This window comes from Manacus candei, unplaced genomic scaffold (genome assembly GCF_025592945.1).
Source record: "Manacus candei isolate 608988 ecotype Guabito, Panama unplaced genomic scaffold, ASM2559294v1 h1tg000118l, whole genome shotgun sequence".
Classification (NCBI taxonomy): domain Eukaryota; kingdom Metazoa; phylum Chordata; class Aves; order Passeriformes; family Pipridae; genus Manacus; species Manacus candei.
This window is the reverse complement of record NW_026138166.1, coordinates 431,598-446,254: the sequence shown is the minus strand read 5'-3', so window position 1 is coordinate 446,254 and position 14,657 is coordinate 431,598. Positions and strand designations below refer to the sequence as shown.

The 14,657-nt window shown below is 57.5% G+C and overlaps 1 protein-coding gene across 13 annotated transcripts; it reads left to right on the top strand.

Moving 5' to 3' along the window:
• The first annotated feature begins 231 nt into the window (after positions 1–231).
• LOC127461993 (estradiol 17-beta-dehydrogenase 8-like) lies at positions 232–14,228 on the top strand. Of its 13 annotated transcripts, none has more exons than XM_051770246.1 (9): positions 260–465; positions 900–1,099; positions 2,119–2,235; positions 2,561–2,659; positions 3,045–3,130; positions 3,846–3,930; positions 4,346–4,388; positions 4,459–4,533; positions 14,143–14,228. In XM_051770246.1, the coding sequence occupies exons 1-9, from the start codon at positions 414–416 to the stop codon at positions 14,211–14,213; spliced, it is 828 nt and encodes a 275-aa protein (XP_051626206.1). In that variant the 5' UTR covers positions 260–413; the 3' UTR covers positions 14,214–14,228. The 13 variants fall into 13 exon arrangements, with proteins under 13 accessions (XP_051626211.1, XP_051626204.1, XP_051626216.1 ...); XM_051770248.1 differs by lacking the exon at positions 14,143–14,228 and adding an exon at positions 4,700–4,751 and having other exon boundaries at positions 4,468–4,533; XM_051770247.1 differs by lacking the exon at positions 14,143–14,228 and adding an exon at positions 4,700–4,753 and having other exon boundaries at positions 265–465.
• The last annotated feature ends 429 nt before the right edge of the window (positions 14,229–14,657 follow it).

The window sequence follows — 14,657 nt, the reverse complement described above, 5'->3', positions numbered from 1 at the left end:
GCGGCCTCACCCCCGTCCTAAAATCCGGCATGTGGGGTCTGGGTCGCCCCAAGAGGTTGGGGTGGGATTCACATGTGCGGATCGCGGAATTCCGGGAGAATTTTTGGAATTTCCGGAGTGTTTTTTTTCTTAATACTGTTATTCAGGGTTGTAGCAAACCATGCGGTTGGTGGATTAAAATGGAAACATTTGGAGGAGCCCAGAGGGTGAAATCCAGGACTTGGCGATGCCACGAGGGGATTCAGGTGTTTATGGGATTCAGGTGTTTATGGGAGGGGAAAAATCAGGGAAAAGGGGGAAAAAAACCCGGGCAAAGCCGAAAAACTGCGGCTGGAGGACTGACGATAGAGTTGGTGCGGGCAGAGCGGCGCGGCGTGCGCGCCTCCGTCTCGGTTTTCACTTCCGGCGCCGCCATGTTGGGGAGGTCGGCGGGGCGACTGGCGGGGGTCGTGGCGCTGGTCACGGGTGGGTTTTGGGGGGGATTTTGTGGTGTTTTGGGGGCGAGAGGGAAGGGGAGACCCCCAGGGTTGGAGTGGGGGGGAACTTAGGGCGGGGAGACCCCCGGGAGGGACGCTGGGAGGGGTTAAAGGTGACCCTGGTGATACTAGGAGGGTCACTGGTGATACTGGGATGGTCACAGACCCCTCTGGTGACACTGGGGGAGGTCACTGGTGACACTAGATCCCACTGGTGACACTGGGAGGACACCGGGAGGGGTCACAGACCCCACTGGTGTCACTGGGGGGGTTATTGGTGACACTGGGAGGGGTCACTGGTTAAAGTGGTCCCCACTGGTGCCATCGGGCAGTCATTGGTCCTCCGGGTCGCCAGGGGGCGCCAGGGGCGGTTCCTTTACCCTTTAATGGCCCCGGTTATTCATTGGCCCTCCGAACCGCCAGGGGGCGCCAGCGGCATCGGCCGCGCCGTGAGCGGCCGCCTGGCCCGCGAGGGCGCGCGCGTGGCCGTGGCCGATCGCGACATGTCGGGGGCGGCGGCGACAGCGAAAGGGCTCCCCCGGCACTGCCCCCCCGACCACGGAGCTTTCCAGGTGGATGTGGCCGATCCCAAAAGCGTCGCCGGGATGGTGAGGGGGGTGCAGGTAATGTCGCCGCCGCCTCCCCCCCACCGGTGACATGTCGCGAGAGTGTCACACCCTCCCCAGTGTCCCGCAGTGTCCCTGAGTGACCCCCGATATCCGCAATGTCGCCTTCAAAATTCCCAAATCCACCCAAAATCACTCCCAGTATTCACAAATTCCCACAAATTCCTTCCTATTCCCACAAAATTCTTGGGAAATCGCAGCCAAACGGCCCCAAATTGCAGGAAAAGCCCCCCCAAATCCACCCAAAATCGACCCAAATCCTCCCCAATTCACCCCAAATCACCCCCAGAATTCCCAAATCCCCACAAATCCACCCAACCCAGACCCAAATCCACCCCAAATCACCTCCAGAACTCACAAATTCCCCCAAAACTTGCAAATTCCCACAAACTCCCCCAAAATTCCATCCGATTCCCACCAAATTCCTGGAAAATCGCAGCCAACCGTCTCCAAATTGCAGGAAAACCTCCACAATTCCCTCCAAAATCGACCCAAATTCCCTCGCATTCCCCCCAGAATTCCCAAATCCCCAAAACTAGACCCAAATCCACCCCAAAATCACCCCCAAAGCTCCCAAATCCCCATGATTTCCCCAAAACTCACAAATTTCCTCAAAATTCCATCCGATTCCTACCAAATTCCTGGGAAATATCAGCCAAATGTCCCCAAATTGCAGGAAAAAAACCCCAAATCTGCCCAAAATTAACCCAAATCCACCCCAGAATTCCCAAATCCACCCAACCCAGACCCAAATCCACCCCAAAATCACCCCCAAGACTCCCAAATCCCCACAAGTTCCCCCCAAATTCCCCAAATTTCCATCAAATCCCCACCCAGTTCCTGGAAAATTGCAGCCAAATGGCCCCAAATCCCAAGAAAACCTCCCTCAAATCTGCCCAAAACCAACCTGAATCCACCCCAGGATTCCCAAATCCACCCAAATCCACCCAAAATGGACCCAAATCCTCCCCAATCCTCCCCAAATGACCCCTTGATGTCCCCAAATGTCCCCCCAGGAGCACTTTGGGGTTCCCCCCCGTGTCCTGGTGTCCTGTGCCGGGATCACCCGCGACCGGATGTTCCTGGAGATGGGAGAGCGGGAATTCCGGGAGGTGCTGGGGGTGAACCTGGAGGTGAGAGGGGACACTGGGGACATTGAGGGGACACTGGGGACATTGGGGGGACATTGGGGACATTGGGGGGACATTGGGGACATTGGGGGACATTGGGGGACATTGGGGACATTGGGGGTCATTGGGGGTCATTGGGGACATTGGGGGGACATTGGGGACATTGGGGGGACAGTGGGGGACATTGGGGACATTGGGGACATTGGGGGGACAGTGGGGGACATTGGGGACATTGGGGACATTGGGGGGACATTGGGGGGACATTGAGGACATTGGGGGACATTGGGGGGGTTGTGCCACCCCCGATGTCCCCCCGCTGCCCCCCCAGGGGACGTTCCTGGTGACACAGGAGGTGACAAAGGCCCTGGTGACATCGGGGGACCCCGGGGGGGCCTCCCTGGTCCTCGTGGGCAGCGTGGTGGCCAAGGTGGGACCCCCACTTGTCACTGTCCCTGTCACTTGTCACTGTCCCTGTCACTTGTCACTGTCATTGTCACTTGTCACCGTCAGTGCCCCCGAAATGGGGGTAAAAGCCCTAAAAATGGGGATGAAGCCCCTGAAAACGCCAATTTTGGGGGAATTTGGGGACACCAGGGGGGGTCTAGGGATGTCCCCTCCCCCCCTTTGTCATTGTCACTTGTCACTGTCCCCTCCCCCCTGCCCAAAACTGGGGATAAACCTCCCAAAATTGGGGATAAAACCCCCAGAAACACGAATTTTGGGGGGCTTTGGGGACACTGGGGGGGGGTGTGGACACCGAGGGGGGTCCCAGGGGTGTCCCCTCCCCTTTGTCATTGTCCCCTCCCCCCCAGGTGGGGAATTTGGGCCAAACCAACTACGCGGCCTCCAAGGGGGGGGTGGAGGGGCTGACCCGGAGCGTGGCCAAGGAGGTGGCCAGGTGGGGACATTGGGGGACATCTGGGGACATTTGGGGACATTTGGGAGGGGACAAGGGAAAATGGGGGGGAAAGGGAGAAAATTGGGGGATTTGGGGGGAATTCAGGGGAAAAACTGGGGGGAAAGTGGGGAAATTTGGGGGGAAATGGGGAAAGTTGGGGGATTGGGTGGAAAATTTGAGGGATTTTGGGGGGAAATTGAGGGGATTTGGGGGGAAAATTGGGGGATTTTGGGGGAAATTGGGGGGGAAATGGGGAATTGGGGGGGGAACTGGGGGAAAGGAGGAAGAAATGGGGGGAAATTGGGGGGAAATTGGGAAAATTTAAGGGGGAAATGGGGAAAAATTGGAGAGAAAAGGGGGAATTTGGGGGGAAATATGGAAAAATTGGGGAACTGGGGGGAAAAGGGGGAAGAACTGGGGAAAACTGGGGAGAAAATTGGGAAATGGGGAAAAATTGGGGGGGAGAATTGGGGGAATTTGGAGGGAAATTGGGGGGAAAAGGGGAAGAAATGGGGAAAACTGGGGGGGAAATTGGGAAATGGAGAAAAGGGGGAAATTGGGGGAATTTGGAGGGAAATGGGGAAAAATTGGGGGGAAATCAGGGGGAAAACTGGATTGGGGGGTTTGGTGACCCAGGAGGGGGTTGGTGACACCCTGTGGGGGGGTGACACGGGTCAGGGGGACCCCTCTGACCCCCCCAAATCCCCTTCCCAAGGTTTGGGATCCGCTGCAATTCCGTCCTGCCGGGATTTATCGTCACCCCCATGACGGACAAAGTGCCCCTAAAAGTGCTGGACAAGGTGACAGCGGGGGGGTGGCACCTCCTGGGGACATTGGGGGGACATTGGGGGACATTGGGGACATTGGGGACATTTGGGGTACATTGGGGGGACATTGGGGGACATTGGGTGTCATTGAGGACATTGGGGGGACATTGGGGACATTGGGGGTCATTGGGGACATTGGGGGAAATTGGGGACATTGGGGACATTGGGGGTCATTGGGGACATTGGGGGTCATTGGGGACATTGGGGACATTGGGGACATTGGGGGGACATTGGGGGTCATTGGGGACATTGGGGGACATTGGGGATGTTGGGGGTCATTGGGGGACATTGGGGGGACATTGGGGACATTGGGGGACATTGGGGACATTGGGGAGGTGACACCAGAGGTGACCCTCGTGTGTGTGTGTGTGTCTCCCCCCCCTTCCAGTTTGCAGGGATGGTGCCACTGGGACGACTGGGGGACCCTGAGGGTGAGCTGGGGACACTTTGGGGACACTTTGGGGACACTTGGAGGTGCCACCACCCCCCGGTGTCCCCCAGACGTGGCAGACGTGGTGGCTTTCCTGGCGTCGGGGGACAGCGGCTACGTCACCGGGGCCACCCTGGAGGTGACAGGTGGGGACCCCCCATGTCCCCAGTGTGTCCCCAGTGTCCCCAATGTCCCCCCAGTGTCCCCCCAATGTCCCCAATGTCCCCCCAGTGTCCCCCCAGTGTCCCCCCAATGTCCCCAGTGTCCCCCCAGTGTCCCCCCAATGTCCCCCCTTTCCCTCTCTCATTCCAGGGGGTCTCTTCATGTGACGGATCCAGCCCCTCCCCCCAAGTGTCCCCCCAATGGGGGGGAGGGGCAGACCTCAAAATGTGGGGGGTTGGGATGGGGGAGAGGCCCCGAGTTTGGGGGGAGGGGAGTCCAAAATTTGGGTGGAGGACAAAAGGGGGTCCCAAAAATTGGGGAGGGTCCCAAAACTGGGGAGGAGGGGCCTAAAGTAAGGGAGGGGCTCCCCCAAAATATGGGGGGAACCCCAAAACTGGGGGGGTCGAGGAAGGGGGGTGGAAACCCCTCCAAAAAACCACCAGGAGCCGTTGCCATGGAGATGTTTATTGGCCACGCCCACCGAGACCACGCCCACCCCTCCCCTCCCTTAAATTTCTAAAACAACAAAAATAAACATTTTGGACCCCAAATTTGGGGTTTTTTTGGGGTGGAGACCCCAAATTTTTGGGGTGAGGGGTTAGGAGGGGTCTCTTAAATTCGGGGGGGGGGAGGTCAGATGTAGCCCTGCCCCCTCTTGACCCTACCCCCCTTAAAACCTCCTCTAAAACCACAAAAATAAACATTTTGGGCCTCAAATTTTGGAGTTTTTTGAGGCAAATCCCCCCAAAAGCTTTGGGAGGTGTCCCCAAAATTCGGGAGGGGTGGAGTTAAGAGAGGGCGGAGCCAAATCCTCCATCTTTTCTGCCTTAAACCTCCTCTAAAACGACAAAAATAAACTTTCTGGATGCCAAATTTTGGAGTTTTTAGAGGCAAAATCCCCCAGAATTACCCCTAATTAGCACATAATGCCCGGGGTTCATGTTAATAATTAATTAGCCCATAATAGCTGTGGGTAAATCATTAACCCCTAATTAATCCATAATATCCGTGGGTTCCCATCAATCTCTAATTAATCCATAATATCCACGGGTTCCCATCAATCCCAAATTATCCCAAATGGTCCCAAACGGTCCCAAATTATTCCAAATAGTCCCAAATGATCCCAAATCCCAAATGGTCCCCAAACTCAAATCCCAAATCCCATGTGGTTCCAAATCCCAAATAAACCCCAAATCCCAAGTAAACCCTAAATCACCAATGATCCCCAATCCCATGTAGTTCCAAATCCCATATAAAAGCAAATCCCAGATGTTCCCAGATAACCCCTAAATCCCGAATAATTCCCAATCCCATATATTCCCAAATCCCAAATAAACCCCTAAATCCCCAATAATTCCTAAATCCCAAATAAACCCCCAATCCCCAAGAATTCCCAATCCCATATATTCCCATGTCCCAAATAATAGCAAATCCCAGATGTTCCCAAATCCCAAATAACCCCCAAATCCCCAGTACTTCCCAAACCCATGTAATCCCAAATGCCAAATAAGCCCCAAATCCCAAATAATAACAAATCCCATTGAGGTGGTTTGAAGCTGGCTCCCTGCCAAGTCTCCAAACCTCACCACAAGAGCTCCCCCAAAAAACCAAGGGAGAAGAGAGAAGAAAACCAAGAGAACCGAAACGAGAGGCAGACAGCTGAAGCAATATATATATATATAAATATAAATATATTTACACTTATATTACATTTATATACAATTGAAATATATGTACAATTTCAAAAGGAAAGGGGAAAGGGAAGGGGAAGGATAAAAAGGAACAAAAGCAAAATAAAATATACACGATCACTCTCCCAAGATCTAACAACGAAAAGAATTAGCAAAGGAGATCCCACTGCTCTCCTTGGGACAACAGAAAGTGGCTCTGGAACGACCCCGGCACCCTCCGTCTGCCAAGGCCGGCTGGGCCTTACCAGGCCTCGCTCCCCAACCCGACAGACTCCACACAGGGAACCTGCACCTCCAAAGCTGGAAGGAAAGAGGGCAAAGGCCTCTCCTCCTTTCTTCTTATAGCCCGGCTTAGGTAAAAATCGTGGGGAATAGCAGGGAAATCTGGGCACTGCCTTGGTCACAGACTGGTCAGGAAGGAAGGCCCAGACTAAAGTACCAGAGACATCACATCCCCCTCTGTGACATCACAGCCTCCTCTGTGACATCACAGCCTCCTCTGTGACATCACAGCCTCACCATGACATCACATCCCCCTCTGTGACATCACATCCCCCTCTGTGACATCACATCCCCCTCTGTGACATCACAGCCTCCTCTGTGACATCACAGCCTCCTCTGTGACATCACAGCCTTCCCATGACATCACATCTCTCCTGTGACATCACATCCTCCTCTGTGACATCACATCCCCCTCTGTGACATCACAGCCTCCTCTGTGACATCACAGCCTCCTCTGTGACATCACATCCCCCTCTGTGACATCACATCCTCCTCTGTGACATCACATCCTCCTCTGTGACATCACATCCTCCTCCATGACATCACATTCTCTTCTGTGACATAACATCTCTCCTGTGACATCACAGCTCCTCTATGATGTCACATCTCCCTCTGTGACACCACAACTCCCGTATGAGATTACATCCTTCCGGTGACATCACATCCTCCTCTGTGACATCACATCCTCCCAATGACATCACATCCTCCTCTGACACCACAGCTCCCCTATGACATCACATCCTTCCTGTGACATAACATCTCCTCTATGACATCACATCCATCCTATGACATCACAGCTCTCCTGAGACATCAGATCATCTGTGACATCAGATCCTCTGTGACATCAAACCTCTCCTGTGATATCATATTGTTCCTGTGCCGTCACATCCTCCCCTGTGCCATCACATCCTCCTCTGAGACATCACGTCCTCCTCTGAGACATCACGTCCTCCCAGTGACATCGCATCCTCCCTTGTGACATCACAGCTCCCAGGTGACATCACATCCTTTCTGTGACATCGCATCATCTTTGTGACGTCATGTCCTCCACTGTGACATCACATCACCCCATGACATCACATCCTCCACTGTGACATCACATCTCCTCTATGACATCACACCCCCTATGACATCACATCCTCCTCTGTGACATCACATCTCTCCTATGCCATCACAGCTCCTCTATGACATTGCATCCATCATATGACATCACATCCTTTCTGTGACATCACATCCTCCCCGTGATGTCAAGGCGATATGTGATGTCACAGGGGAGGACGTGACATCACAGGGACGATTTGATATCACAGCAGAGGTTTGATGTCACAGGATGGATGTGATGTCACAGAGGAGGATGTGATGTCAGAGGAGGATGTGACTGTTCCATCTCAGAGTCACCTCAGAGGGGCCCTCACGGGTACCTTGTCCCTCTAAGTTTTTCATGTTATCCCACAGAATTCCCGGAACAAGCCTGATCTTGTGCCCCTCCCCCATCATGTCCAGTGTAGAGCCCTGGGACACTGTGGAACCTCATGGAACCAAGGGGCCACTGTGACACCACAGGGCTTCATGGAACCCAAGGGACCCTGGGACACTGTGGGGGCTGATGGAACCAAAGGGACCCTGGGACACTGTCAGGAGCCTCGTGGTGCCCAGGGCTGAGGAATCCCGTGGGTGCAGGTGGCTCAGGGAGCAGCTGCAGTTGGAGCTGTGGGATGAGCTCTGGGTGAGGGGCCTCAGACCAAAGGCTGTGAGCTGCTGACCCTGGAGCAGCCAAGGGAGAGGACACTTGGAGACAGGGCAGGAGCCCAGGACTCAGCAGGAAGAGCAGTTTGTGTGCTTGGAGTGGGAGGGGATAAAACCCCAAGGAATTTTTTGTTGGGGGTCCTTCCTTGAGGCACCAGCTCAGGCTGTATCTGTGTTTCTTCACAAAAAATAAATTGTTTTATAGTTTTTAAGATATCAGAGACTCTGCCACGGGAAACCTGGGGTGGAAGCAGTGAGGAAACCTGGTCTGACTGTGAGAGTGGGGGGTGTGGGGAGTCACAGGGGACCCGTCGGGTCACTGGAGCTGCTGCTGCTGGGAAGGGGCCTGAGTGTCAGCAGTGCCAGTCTGGGCTGGTGGGAGAGTGACTGCCAGGGAGTCCTGGGAATGGTGAGCCTGGGAAGTTTCCTTAAGAGTGTGAGGGGGATCTCGTGTGCAGAGACCCCCAGGAGCCCCCTGAGCCGCTCTGCTCATGGCAAGGATGCAGAGAAGGCAGAGTTACTGAACACCTTTGCACTGACAAGAGCAGCCCTCAGGGATCTCTGGCCCGGGAGACCAGGCTATAGGAATGTTGGAAGGAAGACCTTGCCTTGCTCAAGGAAGATTGGGTCAGAGAACACCTCCAAAAACTCTACACCCACAAGTCTGTGGGACACTTGATGAGCTCCTGTCACCAAGGGGACCCTGTGACACTGTGGGACCTCGTGGTTATCAGTCTCTTCCAAACGTTGTGTGCAACTACAGAAAGGCAAAACAGTGGAGCCTGAGCGTGTTGATCCAAACTATTCCCATCTCACCTGAAGATGTCCCTGCTAACAGAGGTCCTGTGTGTTCCCTCTGCTCTCTGGGCACTTGCATCCTTTGAGAGCTGCCCATCACTCTGGTAGCCAAGAGCACAGGGCAGGGGATCCCCTGGAGGGGGAGCAGAGACATCTTTCCTAGATCACCTTGCTCAGAGCCCCATCCAACCTGGCCTTGAATGTTTGCAGGGATGGGGCATCCACCACCTCCCTGCAAATGTGTTCCTGTGTTTCAGCATTCTCACTAGAAAATAGTTCTTCTTTATCTCTGGTCTGGACTTGCACTTTTTTAGTTTAACTCCCTCACCCCCTGTCCTATTAGGACAGGCCCTACTGAACCCTTTGCCCACATGTTTTATAAAGCTGCCTTGAAGTACTGGAAGGCCCCAAGGAGGTCTCCCCACAGGCTTTTCTTCTGCAGGCTGAAGAGCCCCCACTCTCTCAGCCTGTCTCCATGCGAGAGGTGCTGCAGCCCTGGGATCCCCTTGGTGGCCTCCTCTGGAAGTGCCCCAAGAGGTGCGTGTCTTTGCTGTGCTGAGGAGCCCATGGAGCTGCAGGAGATGCCAGGGCTGGCAGGGGAATCCGCCCAAGCCATTGCCATTGCGGGTGGGTGCGTTGCAGACAGCCAGAGGAGCCCAGAGCTGGAGGCAGCACTGCAGGGGGGTCTCAGCTGAGCGGAGCAGAGGGGCAGAACCCCCCTGCCCTGCTGCCCACGCTGTGGGATGAGCCCAGGACACGGGGGGGTTGTGGGCTGTGAGCTCCCATTGCTGGCTCCCATCCTGCTTTTCATCCCCCACTATCCCCATGGCCTTGGATGCAGGGCTGCTCTCCATCCCTTCAGCCCCGAGCCTGGCCCTTGAGATCTGGGGGCATTTGACACCCACTGGCTCCTTTGATCCCCTTTCCCATCCCTCCCAGAGCCCAGGGAAGGACTGAGGGGCCTTGGCTGATTGTCCCTGACCCTCCCCTGCCCCGACACCAAGCTGTGCTCCTTGGGGACGGTGCTTGGACAGCCCCAGTCAGACCCTGTTTCCCGCTGTGCCCCCAAACCACCGGGTGCCCCAGGGGACGTGGGAACACACATGGACACGGGAAGGCACCCGTGGAGGTGGGAACACACACACCCAGACAGACACAGAGCATTTGTTTTGCTGCAGGGGTTTATTGATTCTTGCAGGGAAATTGCCAGGGCACCCAGGGGATCAGGGGGGTCCTCCAGGGATGATCATCTCCTCATGCCGCTGGAGGGGGCCAGGACAGGGGTGTCACCACCACTTCCAGTCCTGAAAGACACAGCCCCAAACGTCACCCCCGGTGTTCACAGGGACATGGGAGGGGTCTTGTCCCCACCCTGTCTGTCTGCAGGGAGCTGGGGCAGGAGAAGGGAATTGGATGCTGAGATCCATGTGGCCCCAGAGCCCCTGAGCCCGGGATGCTCTGACACCTCCCCGAGCCCCTCCCTGCCCTCCCGGTGAGCCTGGGGGTCTGCAGAGCCCCCAGTGCAAGGCAAGGCTTGGGGGCAGCTCTGTCCAGCTGCCCCGGGACACGGAGCAGGGACAGCCCCCTGCGTGTCCCTCTGCTGTCCCCAAGCTCTGCCCACTGCAGAGGGCTCAGGGACCCCCCAGAGCCCTGCCAGGCTCCCTTGGGGGGCTGAGGAGCCTCCCATATTTCTCACCTGGACATGCAGAGAGGCAGCCGAGCGTCACTGGCGCATCAGCTCCACCTGGTCAGCCACGGGGGGCTGGGGACAAAGGCAGGGTTAGAGACACACTGGGCTGGACTGGGACACACTGTGATGTACTGGGGCACACTGGGCTGGACTGGGACACACTGGGCTGGACTGGGGCACACTGGGCTTTACTGGGACACACTGGGATTCTGGGGAGGGTGGTGACCATGAGAGGGGAGGGTCTGAGCTCAGCAGAACTCGGGGTACCCACCTCAGACCTCTTCACTCGATCGATATCCATGCCTCCCTGGAGAGAGAGTGTGAGGTGTCACTGGTCACTGGGGTGTTCCCAGGCCCAGGAAGGATGGGGGGACTACATTTCCCCCCATTTCCCACACTGGGGACATCCCAACTCCAGGACTTACCCCAACACATCCACCTCCTCCTTGTCCCGCAATTGGCTGGGGAAGGAGAGCAAAGGTTTGAGCAGGATTGGCCCCTGTGGGGCTGGGGGAGGGACACGGGTGTCCCCAGACCCCCCAGCCCATGGTTGGCCCCCGGTCTGAGGGGGAAAATCCCTTCTGCTCCCCCCAGCCCCTCTGCACCCAGTTTCCCTTGGGATCCCAGTTCCTGCAGGGCCCAGGGTGGGGATGGAGACAAGGAGAGCCAGGGGAATTCAGGGCCTGCAGGAGGGTGAGGTGGAGGAGGAAGGGACTCAAAGAGGGTGAAGTGGAGGGGAATTGGGGATCCCAGAGGATGGGCATTGGGGTGTGGAAGGGATGGGACTGTGAGGGATGCAGGTGAGTTGGAAGGGATTGCAGTGGAGGGGACCCAGGGAATGAAGCAGGGCAGGGGTGGGGGCAGGAGAAATGGGGAAGAGGAGAAAAGTGGAAGGGACTGGGAGGGTCTTTGGGACTGAGGGGTCAAGGAAGAGGATTTCTGGACATGAGTGTTGTGGCAAATGGGAAAGGGAAAGGATTAGAGGAGAAAGAAGGGAAGAAATGGTGTGGGAATGATGCCCTGTGTGTGTGTGGTGGGGTGGACTGAGGTGTGTGGGAATAGAGTGGGGGCCCAGAGGAAGGGCCTCCCCAGTGCACACTGGGGTGGACTGGGGAGCACTGGGATGGCCTGGAGGGTGGTGGCCACCAGAGGGGAGGGTCTGGGCCCAGCACAAGCCCTGGTACCCACCGGGCCGCCGATGACGCCTGCCTGTAGAGAGACAAGGAGACATCACTGGTCACTGGGGTGTCCCCAGTGCCAGGAAGGGATGGGGGGCCCAAAGTGCCCCCCACTTCCCACACTGGGTGCCCCCCAACTCCCAGACTTACCTCCGCACATTGGACGCCACTGGCCTCAATGGGCTGCAGGAGGAGAGCAAAGGCTTGGTTGGGGTTGGCCTTGTGGGGCTGGGGGGGACACGGGTGTCCCCACCCCCTCCAGCCCCGGCTGCCCCCCGGGCTGAGCGGGGCTCTTTGGGATTGCGGCTCCCAGGCAAGTTGGGGACACCAGTGCAGGGGGAAAGGCAAGGCATTGAGGGCAAAGCCTGGAGGAAAGGCCCTGGGAAGGGGCCATGGCAGGGCATTTCCCAGTTGGTGCCAGTTCAGCCTGGCCAGGCCTTGTCCCACTTGAGCCCAGGGTGGAGCTTGGACCTGTTTGTCCTCCTTGGACTCCAGTGGGGCTTGGCCCAGTTCCACCCAGTTTGGGTTGGGCCTTTGCCTTGGCTGGGAAAGAGAGGAGATGGTGGGGAGATGCCCCAGGGGACCAAGAGGATGGGATGGGGGGGCCCAAAAAGGTGGGATTTGGGGTCAGAAAGAGCAGGAAGCGTTGGGACTGTGCCAGGACGGAGCCGGGTGCAAGCATCCCATGAGGAAGCGGAGCTGCAGCAGCAGGAGTTGAATTGTGGGAAGGGGAAGGAGAGAGGGAATTGTGGCCAGAAGAAAGTGGCCTGGCCCGGGGCTGGGGGTGCTGGGGAGTGCTGGGGAACCCCCTGGATTGGGAAGGGGCCCATCCCTGAGCCCATGGCCGTGGCATGGGGGCCTCACCTTGGCATCTGCCGGGGGGCTCAGCAGGATGGTGAAGAGCAGGGCCACGCTGAGCACAGCGACCTTCATCTTCCTCTGGGCCTGGGCAGCGCTGGCTGAGGCTGCACAAGGGCAGGAGCACATTTATCCCTGCCGGGACTCCTCCCTGCCCCCTCCCCGAGAGCCCCCGGGGCAAAGCCCGGCTGGGCACAGCCCCCAGCCCTGGCCACAAGCCCAGCCCTGGCACAGAGTCCATCCCGCCTGCGGCACCCATCCAGCCACCTTCCCCGGCATCCCTCCAGCTTCCTGCACGGGGCAGCTGCCCCTGGAAGGGCCCAGGGCCCTGGGGGTGCCAAGGGGGTGGGCAGGGAGCTGAAAGCAGCTGCATACCCTGTGGGGACAATCCCACACAACACAATCTATCCTCAGACAGTCCCCAAACCCTGATCCACCCATGTCCTCCTGCCCATCCCTTCCCAGAGCTTTCCCTCTGGGACACCCCAGAGCTCAGCCCAGCCCCAAACCCGGCATGTCTGAGCACAATTGTCCCTGTTCCCACTCCAGTCCCTTGGCTGAACACAGGGCTGGCACTGACCCCCTTCTTGGGGCACCAGGAGCCCGGGATCAGGGAAACAGGGAGCTGGGAGATAAAGGGGCTGACGGGCAATGGGCACAGCCGGGTGACTGGGATCTCCAGTCTGGGCAGGCCCTGGGGAGCACTGGGCAATGCTGGCCCTGGCACACAAGGGCTGGGCCCAGGGAAGTGCTGGGGTGGTGGCAGTGCCCGGCTCCAGCCCATTTGCGGGCACTGCAGCCCCCAAGTGGTGCAGGCCCAGCCACGGCCTCCCCGAGCAGAGCCCAGAGGGGCAGATGCCCTTTGCTGGCCCTGCCCCTGTCCCAGCTGGGCACACCGTGTCCTCCCGCATCAGCCGGGCCCCGCTCTGCTGAGCTGGCCCAGGCAGGGGGGGCCAGGCACTGGCAGCCCAGCAGGGCTCTGGCTCCACACTGGGCTGGCCCTGGCACACAGCTGCCCCAGTGCCCCTGTCCCCAGGGATGGCCCTGCCCTGCCCTGGGCCCAGCGCTGGCCCTCAGCAGGATGGCACCTTCCCGCCCCACTCTCCCTCCCTCCCCACCCGCCTCACAGGCCCCTCTGGGCTGGGACCCCCGTGGGCACAGATCAAGGACAGGCACTGAGCGGGGGCTCCCGGCACCTGCCACAGCCTCAATTCTCCACTCACCTTTGGCCACAGTTCCGCTACACCTTCCATCCTTACGGACCCTGACCACACACAAGAGACCATTGTGGGGCAGCTGGGAAAACATCTCAGCTGAATGACTTGACTATTTGCCTTGCATTTTCCCCAGGAGCCGGCAGTGACCTGGAAGATTTTCCTTTTGCCCTTTTCTGCTTCGTGCCTCGTTTGTTGGATAATTGAGGAACGTTGACAGAGGAGGGGCCCAGGGGAGGTGAAGCCGCTCAAGAAGGAGGCATTTACAGCCCCTCAACACCAATGATCCCACTCTGGACCATCCAAATTGTGGCATCAGCAGCTCATTGGAAGAGGGAAATGGCCCCAGTTTGGTGTTTGAGAGAGAGATGGACGAGAGACGTGAGCAGGGTGCCTGAGGTGCAGCTGATCCCCCCTGGACTGTCTCCTTCCTTCCCCCTGAGCAGGGCTGGCAGCACCTGGGGAAATTCCTCTTGTTCCTGCAGTCCCTGCTGTGGGATTTTTCCCACCCTCTGGTTCCAAATGGATTTGGGGCCTGGCCGTTCTCCTCAGGCCGTGACCCGCAGGGAGGTGTTGTGGTGACTCCCAGAGGGAAAGGGGAGGAGAAAAGGGGGCCCTGTTCTCCCCACATTTACGTCTCCCTTCCCAATT